The sequence below is a fragment of the Babylonia areolata genome, chromosome 6 (genome assembly GCF_041734735.1).
Source record: "Babylonia areolata isolate BAREFJ2019XMU chromosome 6, ASM4173473v1, whole genome shotgun sequence".
In the NCBI taxonomy this organism is placed as follows: Eukaryota; Metazoa; Mollusca; class Gastropoda; order Neogastropoda; family Buccinidae; genus Babylonia; species Babylonia areolata.
The window spans coordinates 45,662,588-45,684,145 of NC_134881.1; the positions used below are offsets into that span (position 1 = coordinate 45,662,588).

The 21,558-nt window shown below is 40.5% G+C and overlaps 1 protein-coding gene across 3 annotated transcripts; it reads left to right on the forward strand.

Annotated features, from left to right (window-relative positions):
* The first annotated feature begins 1,879 nt into the window (after positions 1 to 1,879).
* LOC143283084 (transmembrane protein 39A-B-like) lies at positions 1,880 to 20,557 on the forward strand. 3 transcript variants are annotated; one of them, XM_076589124.1, is made up of 8 exons: positions 1,880 to 2,003; positions 4,042 to 4,255; positions 5,456 to 5,539; positions 8,288 to 8,442; positions 10,215 to 10,563; positions 15,837 to 16,021; positions 18,905 to 19,025; positions 19,560 to 20,557. In XM_076589124.1, exons 1-8 carry the CDS (start codon positions 1,918 to 1,920, stop codon positions 19,785 to 19,787), a joined length of 1,422 nt encoding a protein of 473 aa, XP_076445239.1. In that variant the 5' UTR covers positions 1,880 to 1,917; the 3' UTR covers positions 19,788 to 20,557. The 3 variants fall into 3 exon arrangements, with proteins under 3 accessions (XP_076445239.1, XP_076445240.1, XP_076445241.1); XM_076589125.1 differs by lacking the exon at positions 1,880 to 2,003 and adding an exon at positions 2,936 to 3,474; XM_076589126.1 differs by lacking the exon at positions 1,880 to 2,003 and adding an exon at positions 2,937 to 3,470.
* Positions 20,558 to 21,558: the final 1,001 nt, after the last annotated feature.

Below are 21,558 nucleotides of genomic sequence, written 5' to 3' on the forward strand. Positions count from 1 at the left end.
CTATTTTTGTCTTGAGCATTATACCATTCAAACTGATTTAAAACTTTTTTTTTTTTTTTACATTGTTGGTTCCTGTTGAGATAGAGTGAAAAACCTTGTGATGGGTTAAAAAAAAAAGAAGACAAATATCCTCATTAATACAAGGTTTTGTTGGGTTTTCTTTTCATGCAAACCACCTAAAACTGTTCATTACACTGATAAGTGCATTGACTGACCCATCCAGTCTTGCTTTTCTGTCTGCATGTCTCTCATTCATGTCTGGACCTCTCAGTGTGTGTGTGTGTGTGTGTGTGTGTGTGTGTGTGCATTCACAATTGTGTGTTTGTGTGTGTGTGTGTGTGCATTCACAGTAGTGTGTGTGTGTGTGTGTATTCACAGTTGTGTGTTTGTGTGTGTGTATTCACAGTTGTGTGTGGGTGTGTGTGTATGTGTGTGTGTGTGAAATGCATGGTGACCATTTCATTCAGCTTTCTTCTTCTTCTTCATCTTCATTGTTGAGGGCCCGCAATCAAACTTGATTATTCTGGTACCTATAACTGGGGGGTTCGTAGCAGATAAATCTGGGTAGTGGACTAATTCATTTCAGTTCCGCTTCAAATCCGTGAATTTGTGATGATGAGGATGGTTTGGTGGGGGGGTGGGGGGTGGGCGGTACAGGAGGACTCCGAGGTATTTTGCTGACACAACAGTCTCAAGAGTGTGTCCATGCAGGATATAGTCCTGGTGAAGTGGGGACCTACTCCTTGTGACCCGAAGGGTCTGACACTTTGCAGGATGAAACTCCATGTCCCAGCTCCTCTCCCAGTTGGCTAGGCGTTGGAGATCATCTTGGAGCTGTTCTTGGTCTTCGCTGGTGGCAATCATCCTGGACACTGCTGTGTCATCAGCAAACATCCGTGCCCTTGCAAGAAGCTTCTCTGGGAGGTCATTAATGTACACTAGGAACAAGCATGGACCTAGCAGAGACCCCTGAGGTACACCAGATTTTACGTTCACTGTGGAAGAAGAAGATCCACCCACTACTACTGCCTGCTGCCGGTCCTTCAGAAAGCTAGAGATCCATGCTCCTGTAGTTCCCCTGATGCCATATCTCTGGAGTTTATGCACAAGCAAGGAGTGGTTGACCCGGTCAAATGCCTTTGAAAAGTCCATTATGAGGACTGTTTGCCTCTTTCCAGGTTTGCAATCAGATCTTTGGTGAACTCAAGGAGTTGGGTCTCACAAGATCTTCCTTTTCTAAACCCATGCTGGTTGTCGCTCAGTATTTGGTGGCCCTCCAGGTGCTTCATTACTGCACTAACTATGATGTGCTGCACTAACTATGATGTGCTGCACTAACTATGATGTGCTCCAACATTCTGCACACAATGCTGGTAAGGGAGACTGGCCGACAGTTGGCTGGGTTGTACTGTTCTCCCTTCTTGAATATTGGAGCAACATGTGCTGTCCTCCAGTCTGCTGGTATGATACATGTGGACAGGGATGAGATACCTCGTCTCAAACAAATCACAAGTTCTGTGTAACTTCAGTTGTTAGCTTTATCCATTTTACTAGAACCATTTATTAGGAAGGTATAGTGTGTAAACATAAGAATGATGGAACAACGTACATGGGTTCATATTGGGACGAGCTTCGCTGTGTCGTCTGCTATGCATGCGCTGAGTATTTTGCATAGGAACACAACAAATCCACATACTATACTAAATCTCATTGAACTATTACCCACCGTATTCGAATCTTGATTCAAAGATTTTGATTTTGAAACAGGGAAACTTGGTTTTCTTTCACGCACACACACAAAATACGTTCGAAAACAAGCAAACGTATTTCTGCGAAAACCCGAAAGTGAGGAGAAATGAGAGTAGTCTCCCTTCGGGCGCTGCGGCTGAGGTTCTGAACTGAGATTTTCCGAGCAAAATGCCTGGTGGACGGCGAATATTTTCACGTATTCAGCCTGGTTCGGCATATCCGTCGTCTACGAAAAGTTGTGGGTCGTCAGGAAGGTACTAAGCTGGGAAAATTTGTTTTCATTCCCTTCAAAAGTTGCCAAAACGGCACACTATGACCGGACATACGGCCAAGTCAAAAGTGGACTGGTAGCTAAGCTCAGTGACGTTCACGCCAGACTGAAGCTGGTGTTAGTTCATTTAAATTTATTTCTGATTATTCTTATATGTATGTTTAACAGAATATTGCACGCAAGGCACGCAGAGTTACTCCGGAGAACAAAACGTTGGGTCGAAAATTAGTGCATTTTTGTCCAAACATTTATCCGGCACACTGCTGCTTTTTACCTCCCATCCCAGCTGTTGAACCCGACTGAGACAGTGTGATAACTGAAAATGAATTTATTACATTATTGATAACGTATATATATATATATATTTTATATATATATATATATATAGAGAGAGAGAGAGAGAATAGTATCATTAGATGGACTACGGTTTTTCCCCCATCAGAGGCACACCCCTTCCCCAATCACAATATCAAACACTTAACAACTTCATGTCTACATCTAGAAATGGAAGTTGAACTGTTCTTTCACCATATTCCCAACAAAGAACATTTTATATTTATGGTTTGTCAGTGGAAAGGTAACCATACAGAAGCCAGACCCACCACAGTGTAACGTGTCTTTCTACTGGATTTATAACAGTCTTGCTTAGTCAAAATTTGCCAACTTTTATGTCTGACAGTTTGTTTTTGTGACAGTTGAACTAGTTTTAGAGCATTCTAATACTCATAATCGACAGCTGATAAATTAATCAGTATTAATGTAGGGTGGTATGAAACTCTTTTGGAAAGAGAGGCAGAAAAGGATATTTTTCTGTTCCATTGGCATACTTCACTGATAAAGGTCTATAAAGAGGAAGTGTAAAAGGGGTGGGGTGTAGGACGGGTGATCTGTTATTGGATTGTTAATGTTTATCCAGGACAGCTGACAAAATCATGTCACCAGCACTAAGGGTCCAGTGTCTCATGGAGTTTAAAAAATATTTTTATCTGACACAGTCGTATGATACATGTCATTAATCTGTAAGATTGTGTATCACATAATGATACTGATTGCAGTCCGCAAGTTTGTCAGTCTTCATTTCTGTCTCACTGCCCAACTTGTGTTGTTTACCTGTGGTGGACAATGGGAACAAAGTACTTGACCTTTGAACTGCTGTGCTTTCTGATTGTGGACTGCTGACAAGTTCACCTCATAGGCTTAATGATAATATTCATATTTCAAGGAAAAATCCTATTGGAGAAAGGAATGCTGTTTTGTTGGTTACGACTTACATTTGTGAGAAAATTATTTAGAAACTGTCAATGACTGTGAACTAATCTTGCAGTTTTGAATGACACTGCTGCTGTGGAAAACATTACAAAACAGTGGAGTTTGCGGGATGCCAGTTTCAACATTGATATAGATAGATTACAACTCTCACAGTGCTGTCAGATATATAAATTAGAAATGAGTAGGTAAGCTTTTGTTTTAAAATTTTTTTAACTTTTTTTTTCATGCATTAAATCATCTGATGATTGAAGCAGTTTAATGTGATCATGACACTTGGTAGATGTCATTGTTCAAACTTTGTACCATTTCTCTGTTGAGTGAAATAAATTTGGTAAATAGATGAATGTTATTATTAATTGTTTTTATTGCTGATTTTCCTGTTGTAATGATAATAATATTGTACATTTATATAGTGCCCTTTCTCTAAGATTCTGTCTTCAGAATGTCTTGGACGCATATTATTCAATATTTACTGGTAATTACTAAATTAAAAAAAGTTTTTTTTTTGTCTTGCATTTGTTTTGACAAAGTTTGACAAAGTTTGGAGATGATTGTTTCTCTTTGATAAAGTTTTGTGGATGTGCAGTGTGCAAGTAATTTGTGAAATTGAAATTTAAAGTTAACACACATGTGTACGAAGACTAAATATGTAGGCTCGTGCACACACATTGACTAACACGTTTCCTCACTCAGATACATTCAGTGACACAATCCTTTTTCAAACAGCAGACTGACTGACATATCTCTCACAGTCATGCAGGAGATGACCGGGAGCCCAACCTGATTCCCTTGGCCTCCATGGTGGTGTTGCCCAAACATGTGGTGTTGCCGGAGATTCCCATGGATGGCAACATGCACTTTGAAATTATTCTTTATCTGCTGGGGCTGGTGGTGATGGGACTGCAGTACGTCAACCTCTACAAGACTGTGTGGTGGCTGCCTCACTCCCATGCCAACTACGCCCTGGTCTGTAGCACACCCATGTTCTGACATACGTGGTGTTAACAGTGATAAATTAGTGATAGGAATTTGAATCTGTAGGCCCAGTAAATTTGTTCACTTAGAGTTAGATCTGTGTGTAAAGGGGGGGGGGTGGGGGGGGGGGGGGGAATTCTGGCAAGTGTGGGATTCAATCTCATGTACTGCTTTCTTGGTGGAAGTGTTACCACCAGGCCATCATTCCACTTGTGGTCAGCAAGTGCTGGCAGTCAGGTAATTGTTATTTGCTTTCTACAAATATGTGAGGAAGGTGGGAGAATGGTTAAGATGCTTGTCTGCCAGTACAGAGTTCATGAGGGCCTGGGAGTTTACCCTGTTCTTGCCCTTTCTCCCAGGTTTGACTGGAAAATCAAACTAAGCATCTAGTCAGTCGGATGAGGTCCTGTCTGCAATATGCACTTTGCGCACTGAAAAAGAACCCATGGCAACGAGAGTGTTGTCCTCTGGCAAAATTCGGTGAAGAAATCCACTCAGACAGGATGCAAATATATGCATGAATTCAAGGCCTGATTATGCTGCTGGTCAGACATCTGCCTAGCAGATGTGGTGCAGCATATATGGATTTGTCTGAAGGCAGTGCCGCCTCCTTGAAAAACGGAAACTAAAACTGAAAATGCCTAATACAGTTTTGCTTTATCTGGCTGATGTGTGATAGAAAGGCATGTCAGTCACCTCCACAAGTGGTTCAGTGACAGCAAGAATGGTGTCATGATTGACCACTACAGGGGTCATGGTAACATGTACATAGTCAACACATAGTAAACATAGTCAGCATGTAGTAAACTTAGTCAGGACATAGTTAACATAGGACGTTGTGAACATAGTCAGGACATAGTAAACATAGTCATGACACAGTAAACTTAGTCAAGACATAGTAAACATAGTCAGCACTTAGTTAACATAGTCAGCAATCAGTAAACATAGCACATAGTAAGTCGATTAAGGATGATATCTTCTCTTTATGGACACTGCCAAAGTTTATTTTTGAAGCATTTTCATATCTCACTGAAACAGCAACGTTGGCCAAGATGGTTTTTTTGGTGCATCATGGGAGCTGTCTTACCTATTTTGATAAAGCCTTTATAGATTTTATGTTTTGATTTATTGGTGTGCTTTGTGTTCGAATTTTGATCACATGTGGTCATTGTGAAATACAACTTGTTGCAGAATTTTTATTTGATCGACCCATACCTGGTCTCCTTCTTGGCCATCATCATGAGTCGACGTCTGGTTGTCTGCTTTGTTCAAGAGGTAAAAGAGTGCCTCTCCGTCCCTCTTGATGCGGTTTTGTTGTTGTGGCTGTCTTTCTTTGTTTTTGTTCTTTCTCTTTTGACTCTGGAATTTTGTTTACATATAAAGTAGATATTTAAAGTGACTCTCCCGCCTTTCCTGACTCCTGTTTCTTGTTTTCAACTTTTTACCTTAAACTTTTGTTTTTTTGGGTTTTTGTTGTTGTCCCATAATCTGCATTCAGCGGTTTTACTCCCAAGCCATTGATCCCCCCCCCCCTCCCCAGTCCCCCTTAATCATGTACACGCTTCAGACTTTCCGGTGTATTTTTTTCTAGATGCTTCTTATCCTCTTGTTATTTCTTTTTACTTTCTTTTTTTTTCTCATCATATTTAAGATTTTGTTGTGGTTTATGCCTGCATTTTGAACACTTTTTTTTGCAGAAGATAATTTTTGCAAAAAAGAAAAATTAGAAAAAAAAGTAACTCTAGGTAGCTTTTGTTAGGACGAAATCCAAAATCATTGTTGTTCCTTCGCACTTAAAAGACAACAGAACTGGCAGTGGTACTTACCTCTATTCTAATACTGTTAAAAAAACAACAACATCACACAGGAAGAAAAACATTGATAGAATAAATGGCATTCAGTGATTCATAAATTTGCTAGAATATAGAGGTTTTGTCATGGAAAAATAAAAGATATGGAAATACTGGTATTTGTAGTCGCTGGTCTGCAGTTGAAATTGACCAAATAATAGTGATGCCTGTTTCCTTGTTGTTTGACAGGTGTGTTATGAGTGGTGTGATGTTGACAGGTGTGTTAGTGGGTGGTGTGATGTTGACAGGTGTGTTAATGGGTGGTGTGATTTTGACAGATGTGTTAGTGGGTGGTGTGATTTTGACAGGTGTGTTAGTGAGTGGTGTGATTTTGACAGGTGTTAGTGAGTGGTGCCCCCTGTGGGGATGCCGGGGGGTCTTTCAGTATAAATAGCGTCCCTGCCTTCTGGAAATTCTGTTCTAGAAATTTCCTCTTTTCTGTCACTCTCATTGTTTCTGCCTTTTTTCTATCTTCACTGTTGTCTCCTTTTTCAGCCTTCCCTGTCCATTCCCCTTTCTTTTTTCAAGCAAGCCTTGACACTTTTTTTCTCTTTTCCGCAGTCTGTAATGTACTATCTGTGCTGATTTGCTCTGGTGATTAGGTAGTGAGATGTAAAGACTGGGATGGGCACTAGCTGCCTATATGGTCTTCTTTATGTATTTTTTGTTTGGCTTTGAAGTATTGTTTTTTTCCTTTTTTACAATTTTTTGTAATCTGGGGATGATAAATTAAGTGGAATGGCTGGCGTGCTCAGCATGGCCTAGTCTTATTTGTCATAAGGAGTTAAATAGTTGGGATACTGTGTCATGAACTGTGGGTTTGTCTTAGTGGTTTTTTTGTAGATGTGACAGTTTTGTGTTGACGCGATTGAGCATTAACCCTTTCGCTGCCAGGAAAATAAGATTTAAGTGAAATCTATTTGCCAGGGTTTTTCCACAAAAAACGGGTATAAATTTTCAAAAAATTCTGTGCTCTTTGTTATTGGAGAAAGACCCATAAAAGTATATATTTTCTGAAAGGTAAATGAATAAAGAATACAAAACACATGCTGTTTTCCCATTTTATATATTTTTAGTGACATGCTGTTGTTTTGAAATCAGTGTTTTGTTTTTTGTCACATTTTCAACTTGTTCATTACAAACATTAGTCAGGTAATTTGCACAAAAACATCATATTTTCTGGACAAATGGATATCTGCAAACACAAAATCATACTAGAACAACCACAATATATATATATATATTTTTTTTTAAGAGATAGATACACAATACATTGTGACTTCTCCAAGTGATAAGATGGATGTGAGGCCACGCCCCCTCAGTCTCCACCCCCCTCCTCCTCACCCCTCTCACACGGTCACTTGATTCAGTTCTCATCAGACTGCGTTGGCTGCATGCCAAGACTATCGCTCTGCTGCTAATTCGGTCATCTGTCGTCTGCTAAGATCTGTACAGCCGGCATCACTCACTGACAGTCGCATCGTGGCCACTCTCTTCATTATTCATTTATTTTCTATCAGATCGTCCTATAAATGTTCATCTCTATCTTCTCCTTCGAATTTACGCTTCAATTCTTTCTGAGCATCAGCTAAAGAAAGAAATCATGGTTGATTTAGTTCGTCACGATCGCATGTCTTGAGCACGGTGTCAGTCCGACATTTTGTTGAGCGAGCGAGGAGAGAAGTCAGGCAAACACTTGGACAGTGACCCAACCAAAACGTTCAAATAAAGGACTGCTTCATGACGTAGATGGGGTTTCTAGCTATGAATAGAATCTAGAGAGATTCCCCAGGCTAAAGCTACCACTATTTTTGCCAAGGAAGTGAATGCAAACCAGGGAAAAGTCAGAATATTTCGATGACGAGTTATCTCGTCATGCAGGCAGCGAAGCATACATGCTTGCCATGACGAGTTATCTCGTCATGCAGGCAGCCTAGGGGTTAATGTGGTTTGACAGTCCTGATATGGCCCTGTGCGGTCGGTTGGACTATACACAATAAGAATAAGAATTAGTGAGTGGTGTGATGTTGACAGGTTAGTGAGTGGTGTGATGTTGACAGGTGTGTTAGTGAGTGGTATGATGTTGACAGGTGTGTTAGTGGTGTGTTGACAGGTGTGTCAGTGAGTGGTGTGATGTTGACAGGTGTGTTAGTGAGTGGTGTTATGTTGACAGGTGCTGGTTTGTCGCACAAGCCAAGGAGTGGTGTACTGGCTGGTGCAGGTGGTGCGAGTGACGGTGGTGGTGTGTACGGTGATGATGCTGGTCTACACCGGCTACTATGTCATCACAGAGCACTCCCCTCTCTACTCCCTCTTCCTGGGATACCCGTGAGTAACGTGTTGTGTTGCTAACATTGTACCTGCTGTTCCTGGGATACCTGTAAAGTGCTTGTGTTGGTAACATTGTATCTGGGATACCCATGAGTTGTGTGCCATGTTGGTAACATTGTATCTGGGATACCAGTGAGTAGCGTGTCATGTTGGTAACATTGTTCCTGGGATACCCATGAGTAGAGTGTAATGTTGGTAACATTGTACCTGGGATACCCATGAGTAGAGTGTAATGTTGGTAACATTGTACCTGGGATACCCATGAGTAGCTTGTGTTGCTAACATTGTACCTGCCATTCCTGGGATACCCATAAGTAGCATGTCATGTTGCTAACTTTGTATCTGCCATTCCTACGATACCTGTATTTAGCTTGTCATGTTGCTAACATTGTACCTGGGATACCTGTGAGTAGCATGTCATGTTGCAGACATTCCTGGGATACCAGTGAGTAGCTTGTCGTGTTGCTAAGATTGTACCTGCCAGTCCTGGGATACCTGTAAGTAGCATGTGATGTTGCAGACATGTCTGCTCTTCAAGAGTAGTTGTGTTTATTACAGAAAGGTGTAAAAATTGGTGACTGGTTCAGATGTTATTGCAACAAATTGAGTTTTCCGTGACAAATCAAAATAGCAAAATATAGTAGGGTGAACTTTTCCTCATGGGTGGAAATGAGTGTTTAACCAGCCATGGAAGAGGCAAGGAAAAGAGAATGGGCTGACTTAAAGAGATTGATGGCAAACTGTGACAGGTGAATGTGTGAGGTTGAAGAAGGGAGAAAACTGCACACATATATATACACACCTGCACAGCATCACATTCATAACAATATAGCTGAAAGATTCAGTTTGTTCCTGATTTGTACATCATCTGTTTCTGTTGTAAAGATTTTAGATTTTGAGATGGGCATGTATGCAGTTGGATCACCCTTAGTTAGTCTGGCGTTTATCCCAGACATTTTACTATTAAAAAAAAAAAAAAAAGGCTTATTAATAAAATCGACTTTCTGTTTCGTGTCAATTATACTTCCTTCACAACTTCTCAGCCAATCTTTCTTTCTGTTTCATGTCAACCTAAGGATCCTCCAGTCCCCCAGGTCCCAGGTCTTTGATGTTGATGGTTTGTGTTGCAGTCTGGCCACCTTTCTGATCAACACTGATGATAGTGGTGTGTGTTGCAGCCTGATAAACACTGATGAAGGTGGTGTGTGTTGCAGCCTGGCCACCTTTCTGATCAACAGTGATGATGGTGGTGTCTTGCAGCCTGATGAACACTGATGATGGTGGTGTGTGTTGCAGCCTGATGAACACTGATGATGATGGTGTGTGTTGCAGCCTGATGAACACTGATGATGGTGGTGTCTTGCAGCCTGATGAACACTGATGATGGTGGTGTCTTGCAGCCTGATGAACACTGATGATGGTGGTGTCTTGCAGCCTGATGAACACTGATGATGGTGGTGTGTGTTGCAGCCTGATGAACACTGATGATGATGGTGTGTGTTGCAGCCTGATGAACACTGATGATGGTGGTGTGTGTTGCAGCCTGATGAACACTGATGATGATGGTGTGTGTTGCAGCCTGATGAACACTGATGATGGCTGGTGTGTGTTGCAGCCTGGTGAACACTGATGATGGCGGTGTGTGTTGCAGCCTGATGAACACTGATGATGATGATGATGTGTGTTGCAGCCTGGCCACCTTTCTGATCAACAGTGATGATGATGGTATGTGTTGCAGCCTGATGAACAGTGATGTTGATGTGTTTCAGCCTGGCCACCTACCTGATCCTGTTTGGCTTCACAGTCAAGCCGCTGTACCGGCGGTACCAGGCATGGCCGCGGCCAGTGGCGGGGATGGAGCGTCCCAGTACCAAGCACAGAGGGGGTGTCAGGGAGAGTAGTCCTCAGAGCTCCTCCACCTCCCCCTCCTGCCCCATGACAGGGCCCAGCGGGGACAAAGACCCACTGCTCTTCCACAACTGCACCCTGACGCCCGACGTGGTGAGGGAGGAGGTGGAGATCCTCAAGACAGACTTCAACGACCGCATGAAGCAAGTGCTCTTCAACTCCATGCTGTCAGCCTACTACATGACCTTCGTTCCGCTCTGCTTTGCTCAGGTAATGCTGGACTTATTTGCCTATGTTTTTGTGGTTTCATTTCTTGTCGAATCATTTTTTAACGTACAAATTTTAAAGCATATTTTACTGGTTCATCTAGTTTTTCTGTGTCTTGTTGATTTCTTTTTTTTCAGTCTGTGTTGATTCATACTCATTGACTTACTTAAAAGGCCAGGTGATAATATTGTCATTTGGTGATCCCGTTCCATGTCAGGTTGAGATTGCTAATTCTAAGAAAACTGTTGAGGTGCATCTCGGTTTTCATCACATCTGTTCTCACATGAGTAGCATGGTTTTTTTTTAATCTGCTTTTTGGTAGGGGTCTTAACCAGGTTTAGTTCAGCTGAACATTCAGCAGTTTTGTTGAATTGGTTCCTAGTTGTAAAGTCATGTGGAGGTAGGTGGGTTGGCTGGGTGTTAATGGGTGGTTGTGCCCTTGTGAGGAAAGTTCATGTGGGGCGTTATGGTTGTCAGAGCAAAAAAAGCAAAAACGAAAGAGAACAGTTGTTGATCATAAGTTTTTTTGTTTTTATAAAAAATTCCAGTGGTAAAGGAAATCAGGGAAGCAGAATCCTACAAGTTGCTCATTCTGTTTGACCGATGATCATTACAAAGGTTAAGGACATGGTGGCATTTTCTGGATTTCTAAAAGGCAAAAATCTTGAAATGTTTTCCCCTGTTTGTAATTAGAATGAGTCTTTGGCATGTGCTAAATTTCTGGCACATGAAATCTGTATCTCTCTTTCCCCCTGATCACCTCCCACATCTCTTGTTTTGCTTTGTGCATGTGTGTGTGTGTATGTGTGTGTGTGTGTGTGTGCGTGAGCAAATATACATTTTTATACTGATATGTTTTAAGTATACAAAAATATACAAGTATTCATCATTCGTCATTCATGTGTATATTCCTCACTCAGTATCAATCCCAAGATTATCTGTGTGTGTGTGTGTGCAAACATTGTTCTGTGATGCAGCATAGTTGTGTATGGAGCTAGAAAGTTGTGCCAGGGGAGCAGACAGGAGGGTGCATTGTTGTTCTGTGATGCAGCATAGTTGTGTATGTCAACAGGGCAAGTGAGCAGTAAAGTCTACTTTTTTTTTAGTTCCACTCTCCTTCCCTTCCTTGGTATTGATAGGCCTGGCTGAAAACACTTTACACACTTCTAAAAAAAACATTTTGTATACATATAATATAAGAATATTGGATAATACAGCTCAGTATGGCCTCATTGATTCTCATAAGCATTCCCTTTTTTTTTTCTTTTGTCTGTGGTTCAGCAGACTGTTCAAAACAGTTGTGACACTTGCTGGGTAAGTGGCAACCCCATCATTCATGCTGTTGTTTTTCTTTGGATCTCTTTTGTTGACATGGTTTGTTTTGCCATTGTGCTTTTTGTCCTTGATTGGTTTCAAACCTCACCACCTTGTGGCTCCATTGTCACCAGTACGTATGGAAACCACTGACCATGCAGACATGGCAGAGGCAGGCTAGAGTCACATCAAAGTGTTCTAGTAATGGAAACCAAAATCCTGCTCACTTTGGTATGAATGTTGTTAACTGTTATTTTATGTTTTTATGGAGAAGGAGATTAACTTGAGGCTGTGGTCATTTGTTCGTGCCTGAGATCTGTGTTTTTTTCATGATAATTATTGAGTGTTGGTAGAAGGAATTGTGGACAGAAGAAAAGTGTGTGTGTGTGTGTGTGTGTGTGTGTGTGTGTTGTTCATGCATGTCTGCATGGGAGTGTGATGTGTGTTGGAGGAAAGGAGAAAGTGTGGGAGTGGGGTGTAAGCTGTGATGATTTCAGTCTGGTAAATGTTTTGCTGCATTTTACTCCCTTGTCAGTGTAACTATTTATTGCTGTGATTGCTTTTGTCAGTCTGTTGCCTATCTTCAGTTCTACAAGGTACTGTGCTAACTGCTCATGATTAATTTCTTTGATACTTTAAAGAAATTGTATTGAGGGTACATTGCTTGTACAGCCCAAACTTCAGCTTTAATTATTTCAATATGAGTGTATGAATTATGGCACCATTCTTGAGTGTTACACTTATGATGAGAGGAGCAGTGTTGAACATGTTTTGGACAACCATTCAAAATTTTATTAGATAGTATAATTCAGTGTTGTTTGAATGGTGATATTTTAGCTTTTCTTGATAAGACATGTTTCATATGAATTACATTTTCACTTAAACTAGTATTTTAGCTAAAACAGAAACAAAAGCTGAGATATTCATCATCAAGGCTGACATGGTGTGAAACACCGATTAATTAGCACTGCATAGTACCTTAGTACAAATGCAACAAGGAATCTCCCTTGCCATTTTGTATTACAATTTATGATGAAGATATTTCCTTAAGAAAAACATTTTGTGTACATGTATGAGGAATGAGAGAGGGGGATTTGGGGGGTGGGGGGGGGATTTGGGGGCTGGGGGGTATTGGGGGAGGAATGAGGGGTGGTTAGAGGGGAGAAGAGAGAGAAAGGTGGTCATGAGTGTTGCATGTAATCTGTAACTTTATTCTTTCTTGTAGAGCGCTCTGAGCTCTTAAAAAGGGTGCTATACAAATGTACATTATTATTATTATTTTGATTATTTTCGGGGGGTGTGTGTGTGAGAGAGAGAGTGTTGCCATTATGTTTTGAATCTGTTGAATGCGTTCACCCATGGCCGTGCACTGATGCAGCATTTAGTTAGCTGGGCCACAGCTGCAAAACTACAGATTTCATATTTGTTTACAGTTGTTCACAAAGATGTTGATTCATAATGTCACTCTCACTCACACACTCGCACGATGCGACATGATAGGACACAACACGACACACGGGAGGAATGATCAGTTGATAGGGGTGCAAGTCATCCTGCCAGGTTGGAAAAGAAATAATTTTTTGTCTCTTGATCAAAATTATTTTTCATTTCTGGATTGAAAACCATGTTTGGCAGATTCTGTTTCATTAAGTTGTGGTTTTAAGACAGCATAAAGCTCCATATGTTGCATGCAGTTAAGATAAAACAGAAAGAAAATTCTTTTGGCTGATGTGTCAACTTTCTGAATTGCATACCAGGTGAAACATTTGCTGGCTGGCTGGCTGTCTGGATGTCTGAGTTTGGAGTGTTGGACAAGCATTTGGAGTTATGGAGCGTCAAAGTTGGAAAGTTTGATGAAAAACAGTCAAGGCTTAGGAACGTTTGACAGTTATGACCATTGAATTCAGAAAGTTAATTGATTTGTGCTGCCTCTGGTGGAATTGTTCTCATTCCAACACACAGTGTAAAGTTTGGTATATTTTCTGATGGTGAATAGAAACAATAATTTGGACATGTCTTGACAGTTTACAAATTTTCAGATGAACAAAATACTGTAATACTAAAATTTGTATGATTTTCACGATAAAAACAAACAAATAAAAAACAACAACATGACATCAATACACACAATCAAAAAAAAAATGTATACACACCCATGAAGAAATAAAGAATTCGTATACACCTGCCCCCTCCACCATCGTTCTTCCTTTCCTTTCCTTTTCTTTTTTCGTTTTTTTTTTCTTTTTTTTTTTCCATGAACCACTTTAACTAAAGTGAGCATGATTTTCTGAATTTTGGCCATTTGGTTACTTGCACCCTTATCAGTTCATAAACCTTTGTCAGTTAATATTGGTGGTTCTGTAAAAAGAAAGTTTAATTACTCTTCACTTTATAACTGTGTATTTCTCTGTGGTGCACTTCTTAAGAGTAAAACATTGTCACGTTCATAAAACATGGTGATGAACAGCTTGTCAACATTGTCACGTTCATAAACATGGTGATGAACAGCCTGTCAACATTGTCACGTTCATAAACATGGTGATGAACAGCCTGTCAACATTGTCACGTTCATAAACATGGTGATGAACAGCTTGTCAACATTGTCATGTTCTTGATGTCAACAGATTCACAGCAGTCCTTTGTTTTTTTAACTTTTGAATTTCCTTTTATTCTTTACATTTCAGACACATGTTTATTTTCTTGTTTACAGTTTGTTCCTTTTTTCAGTTTATGTTCTCTTTGTTGAATTGTATCTTAGAAGAATGGTTTCATTCTTTTCTTATGTGGTTTTCTCTTGTCTGTTATTCTCTGCTTTTCCATACTCCCCCTCTGTCTCTCTTTCTCTCTTTCTCTTTCTCTCTCTCAATCTCTCTCTCTCTCTTTTGTTTTTGTTTTTATTAATAGGTTTGTGTGTGTGAGTGTGTGTGAATACTAACCACATAAGTATTGGATAATTATTTGTCTTTATTTTTAAGTTTCATGGTGTGCTTTTACTGTTTTCTTTTATTTTCTTACTTTTATCCTTTTTTTTTCTTTTTTTTTTCATTATTATTGTCAGTGTAACTGAATATTTATTGATGTGATAGATATTGTACTCCGCCTATCAAAAATATGTTTGGGGTTTGGTCTTTAAAAATCCAGATCTTTGTGTGGATCACTACCTCTGTGTAGACCAACACTTTGGTCCCATTCAAGTTTTCTGTAAATTCTGTTTTTTTGGTTTTTTTTTGTTTGTTTTGTTAATCTTTTCTATTGCTCTATTTGTACTATGTTTTTTTCCTTCTTATTTTTATGACTTGTTTCTGTCATCTCTTCTATTGTGAATCATTGTCTGCCTTGTTGGCCTTCTCACCTAGGTTTCTTCTTCAGATGATTGTGTACATTTTGATTATTCAGTGGTTTTGTCTATTTATGGACTTTATTATCATCAGGTATGGTTATTATTTTAGCGCAGTTGTTAATGTGTGTGAGTGAATGCTTTATTCTTATTCCTCTGTTGAAAAATTGATGGAATGCTTAACACCTGAGACAAGGCATGGGTATGAGCTTGGATGTGACTACTTGTGCCTGTTTTCCTCTTACAGGATGTTTTCTTTCAGGTTCCACAAGACTGATGTTGATGCAGTTGTTTGTTTTCTTTTTTCAGTCTTGTTGTGGCCTTGTGCAGTTGGTTTGACTTAAATCAATGAAACATGTTCATTTGAAAAGAAAAAAATATTCGCTTGTTAGTTTCGTTTCAAAGTGATTGTTGGTGGATGTTCCAGAATGCGTTGTATGTTTATTGAACAGGAAGTGAGTGTTGGTGGATGTTCCAGTGAGTGTTGGTGGATGTTCCAGAACATGCTGCATGTTTATTAAACAAGGTGAATGTTGGTGGGTGTTTATTGAAGAGAAAAGGTGAGTAGTATTGGTGGATGTTTCAGAACATGCTGTAAGATGAGTGTTGGTGGTGTTGGTTCCAGAACACGCTGTACTACGACACGTGGTGGGTGGGGCAGCACGTGTGTCTGACGTGGCTCAGCACCTTCTTGATGCTGATGGCTCACTTCCTGTCGCCCCGATACCTGGACTTGCTGCACCGCAGTGCTCTCCACCTGGGACGCTGGCAGAGGGTGGAGGGCAGGCACGTCCACGTCCCATACAGCGCGTGAGTCCCGCTCCCTCCGTCCCCAACTCATCGCTCACTGTGGGTGTGGATGGCTGTGTGCTGGGGTGACAACTATGTTACTTGTAAAACCCCACTTTGTGTGTAGCAGTGAACATGAGAGTTACAGTGCATATAGTGGAGTGATGGCCTAGAGGTAACGCGTCTGCCTAGGAAGCGAGAGAATCTGAGCGCGCTGGTTCGAATCACGGCTCAGCCACGGATATTTTCTCCCCCTCCACTAGACCTTGAGTGGTGGTCTGGACGCTAGTCATTCGGATGAGACGATAAACTGAGGTCCCGTGTGCAGCATGCACTTAGCGCACATAAAAGAACCCACAGCAACAAAAAGGTTGTTCCTGGCAAAATTCTGTAGAAAAATCCACTTCGATAGGAAAAACAAATAAAACTGCATGCAGGAAAAAATACAAAAAAAAATGGGTGGTGCTGTAGTGTAGCGACGCGCTCTCCCTGGGGAGAGCAGCCCGAATTTCACACAGAGAAATCTGTTGTGATAAAAAGAAATACAAATACAAATGGAGAAGCCTTGTGTGGCTTGCGTGTGTGTTGTCTGGTCTGTTGGTGCCTGTCTCAGCGTGCTGCTTATTGTTGTTGATAAGTTGTGGATGTTGGTTTTTGAATTTAGTTCATGATGGTGATGAGAAACACCCTTCATTTGCTGTGCAAGTTTGTAATGCATGTTGTAAACGCTACACAGTGTCAGGAACACGATATTTCAAACAACTTCTGTTCATACCAGGTTTTTTTCTGTCATGCATCAGAAAGTTACATGAACCGCTCTTCTCTGTCTCCTTCCAGTGTTCTGCAGTGTCACACCTTCCCTTGCCTCGTGTTAGGGAAAGAGAGAAAAAAAGAGGAACGTTCAGCTTGCTTTTGGAATTCAGAAAATTTCTGAACTGAATTCCCAATCTTTCCTGCAGTTTACCTAACCCCTTCACCAGAGAGAGGGAATGAAAGAGGGTTAGGGTTGTTTTGTGCTGCTTAAAGTTATGCCCAAAAGTAAGTAAAAGTGTATGTTTCCATGAAGGAAAATGAATTGAGAATATAATTATCATTATTTCAGTGTTGACAGGATGAGATAACTCCCAACCAGGGGAAGATAACTCAGATAAAAAAATGATACACAGAATTTTTTTTTTTTTTTTTTTTTTTTTTTAAGAAGAAAAATATTAGCAAATGTATTAGACACAACAACCAAGTGCAGTTATGTTGTTTTCTGTACTATCATGTTGTTTTAAACATAAACACTATACATAACCACTTACATACACCCCCACACGCACACATTCCCACCCAAACACTCACAAACATTATCAAACAATATTACAACACTAAAACTCATTGTAATAATAATAATAATAATAATGGATACTTATATAGCACACTATCCAGAAATCTGCTCTAGGTGCTTTACAAAAACGTTTTGTTAACATAAAACATTACATCTATGTTACATACACACACCAAAATGTGACTACACACACACACACACACACACTGCATACATACATTTTGTAAACAATATTTTGGCTTGAAGCTTTCATCTGGAGGATTTCAAACAAAATTTTATGCACCTCTTCTGTAATACACATTCTGGCAGCCATGTTGACGTGCTCAACAGCTTTTCACTTGATAAAACACAAAAAACTGTCAAAATCAAGCCAAAACTTGCCGAGAAATTGCTCTGAACATTCATCAAGGCAGTCACTATTTGCAAGGGAGGTAAATGCAAGTGAGTGGGTGGACACCTGATTATGCAGTTACCCCAAAACCGCTTAAGCCTTTCACTTCCGACCGCAGGTATATCCACGGTTTAGGGGTAACTGCATAATCAGGTGTCCAGCCACTCACTTGCACACGCAAGTATGAGTGAAAGATGGCTGTATGTTGTGAGTTCAAGATGGCTGTCTGTTGTGAGTTCAAGGTGGCTGTACGCTGTGAGTTCAAGATGGCTGATGGCTGTATGTTGTGAGTTCAAGATGGCTGATGGTTGTATGTTGTGAGTTCAAGATGGCTGTATGTTGTGAGTTCAAGATGGCTGATGGCTGTATGTTGTGAATTAAAGATGGTTGTATGTTGTGAGTTCAAGATGGCTGATGGCTGTATGTTGTGAATTAAAGATGGTTGTATGTTGTGAGTTAAAAGATGGCTGATGGCTGTATGTTGTGAGTTAAAGATGGTTGTATGTTGTGAGTTAAAGATGGCTGATGGCTGTATGTTGTAAGTTAAAGATGGCTGATGGCTATATGTTGTGAGTTAAAGATGGTTGTATGTTGTGAGTTAAAGATGGCTGATGGCTGTATGTTGTAAGTTAAAGATGGCTGTATGTTAACCCTTTGAGCCCTGAGTTCCTGAGCAATTTTAACCCTTCTGCCTGAGCTCCTGAGCCAAAATTTGCAAATATTTGGTATTTAATGTGTCACGGCAGATATAAAAAGAGTGCCCTGACCACCGCTTTACCGGTGGTAGAGAAAAATGACATAATGCCTAGCCACCGGTTGAGCGGTGCATAAACACTTGTGTCGTGTTTTGCTATTGGTTGACTTATATTGAAATCAATCTTTTCTATCCAAAACACATGCACGAAACACAGTGAAAAGGCGCGACCATGTTGGTACTACGTTTGCTGTCGTCAGAATATTACGGTTTTCCTGATTGCCTCTTCAATATAAGTCCACCAATAGCAAAACATGACACACGTGTTTACGCACCGCTCAATCGGTGGCTAGGCATTATGTCATTTTTCTCTATCACCAGTAAAGCGGTGGTCCGGACTCAAAGGGTTAAAGATGGCTATATGTTGTGACTTAAGATGGCTGTGTTTTGAGATAAAGATGGGTGAGTTGTGTGCACTGTGTGTTTCAGGTGGTCAGAGCTACAGGTGTGGCCGCAGGGAGCACTGGTGAAACATGTGCGTGGTCTCTTCAAGGCTGAGGGGGTCAACGTCACTGCTGAGCCAGGGAACAGCATGCACATACGCTTCTATGTCAGTGGGTCCTGGTTGTACACTAACATGTGTACATGGCCATGATTTTTTTAATGATAATGATAATGTACATTTATATTGTGCTTACTCTGTGCATCCAAGCACATTTAATACTATATATATATGGTATGAATAAATATTGGATAAAAAACAACGTTCAACATTTACCTGTTGGTGTATTTTCAGTCTGTTGCCTGTAGGTCTTTGAATGCCCTTTTTCTTCTTTCTCCTCCTGTTTAAGCTGATGTCTACATGATCATAATGGTGTGGCCATGGGTATTTTCTGTTTTGTTTGGTGGGGAGGCGGTGGGGGGCATTGGGTGAGGATTAATACTTGTGGGTAGCTTGAGCATGCTATATTATAGAGGTGCTGTTAGATGGGGCCTTGCATTGTGACTGGTTAGTCAGTTCGGCAAAAATGAATGAAAATGGAAAAAAAAGTTGTGTGTGTGCGTGCATGTTTGTGTGTGAGTGTGCATGTGTATGAATGCATGTGTGTTTATGTTCATGCGCATGTGTGTGTGTGTGTGACAGTTCCTGTTCCACCAGCCTCTACACGTGATGACGTGGTTGCTGGGTCTGGCGGGGATCCTGGTGCTGTACCAGTTTTTCCGCCTGGTGCAGAGCAGTCACTGGAGCCACGTGCTGAGCCTGGCCCTCATGCTCTTCTGCAACTTCTACACCGTCTTCAAGCTGCTCCGGGACTTTTTCATCATGACCAAGACCTACCGAGACCATGACCCTGCTGCCAACACACAGTGATCCCCCTGTCATGACCACAACCCTGCCGCAAACATGCAGTGATCCCCCCTGTCATGACCACGACCCTGCCGCAAACACACAGTGATACCCCCTGCCCCTCTGCTTTTCCCCACTCCACGGCCATGCTCACAGAGAGAGAGAAAAACTGAGTGTGGTTTCCTGGAGTCGTCTGAAGGTTTTGCTGACACACACTGATTGCCCCTGCCTCTGTGCTTTCCCCCATTCCACTGCTGTGTTCAGATCGAGAGAAAAGCTGAGGATGTGGTTTCCAGGAGTTGTCTTCGAAAGTTTTGGCATGGGAGGTTTGGGAAAGGGAATGGTATCGAACTGTATGAAAGCTGTTGGCACGTACAGAATATTGTGCCCACCCACAGTTTACACAACCCATTCCCTCTCAACATCACAGTCCACTCCCTCTGAACAACAGGAAAATACATCTTGAAATATTCCTGATGCCAAAAAAAAAAAAAAAAAAAAAAAAAAGATTTACCATTGATATTAGTCATGAAATGATGCACAATGTTTGTGTGTGGGCTGTAAAAGTTGTGTTTAAATGCTGAATTAAGCATGCTACAAAACCAGTTGTGCATCGTGCAGAGAATGGTGGAAACTAAGTGTGGAACAGTTGTGAACTTTCTGGGCACCAAGAGGGCTTAGAGAGACTTAGGGTGCTGAAATGAGGGTGTTGTCATAAGAAAGGTGTAAAGTGAGAATAATGCTGTGTGTCTGCCTGGGCATAGACAGTGGTAATATGTGTAAATTGTTTGAAGAATGGTTTTATTTTATTTTAAGAATGGTGGAAAGTGAGTGATGTTGTAAAACAATGTGTGTATTGTTTGAAGAATGGTGAAAGTGAGAGTGATGATGTAAAACAATGTGTGTATTGTTTGAAGAATGGTGGAAAGTGTGATATAAAATAATGTATGTATTGTTTGAAGAATGGTGGAAAGTGAGAGTGATGATGTAAAATAATGTGTGTATTGTTTGAAGAATGGTGGAAAGTGAGAGTGATGATGTAAAATAATGAGTGTATTGTTTGAAGAATGGTGGAAAGTGAGAGTGATGATGTAAAATGATGTGTGTATTTTTTGAAGAATGGTGGAAAGTGAGAGTGATGATGTAAAACAATGTGTGTATTGTTTGAAGAATGGTGAAAGTGAGAGTGATGATGTAAAATGTTTTTTTTTTTTTAAAGAATGGTGGAAAGTGAGTGATGTTGTAAAACAATGTGTGTATTGTTTGAAGAATGGTGGAAAGTGTGATATAAAATAATGTATGTATTGTTTGAAGAATGGTGGAAAGTGAGAGTGATGATGTAAAATAATGTGTGTATTGTTTGAAGAATGGTGGAAAGTGAGAGTGATGATGTAAAATAATGAGTGTATTGTTTGAAGAATGGTGGAAAGTGAGAGTGATGATGTAAAATGATGTGTGTATTTTTTGAAGAATGGTGGAAAGTGAGAGTGATGATGTAAAACAATGTGTGTATTGTTTGAAGAATGGTGGAAAGTGAGAGTGGTGATGTATAACAATGTGTGTATTGTTTGAAGAATGGTGGAAAGTGAGAGTGATGTTGTAAAACAATGTGTTTATTGTTTGAAGAATGGTGGAAAGTGAGAGTGATGATGTAAAATGATGTGTGTATTGTTTGAAGAATGGTGGAAAGTGTGATATAAAATAATGTGTGTATCGTTTGAAGAATGGTGGAAAGTAAGAGTGATGATGTAAAATAATGTGTGTATTGTTTGAAGAATGGTGGAAAGTGAGAATG

Excerpts from the sequence above, each read along its gene's own strand:
- LOC143283084 (XM_076589124.1), top strand. The coding sequence starts at position 1,918 with ATGCCTGGTGGACGGCGAATATTTTCACGTATTCAGCCTGGTTCGGCA. Across the intron at positions 8,443-10,214 it reads TCCCTCTTCCTGGGATACCC|CCTGGCCACCTACCTGATCC; the intron begins GTGAGTAACGTG and ends GATGTGTTTCAG. Across the intron at positions 10,564-15,836 it reads TTCCGCTCTGCTTTGCTCAG|AACACGCTGTACTACGACAC; the intron begins GTAATGCTGGAC and ends TGTTGGTTCCAG.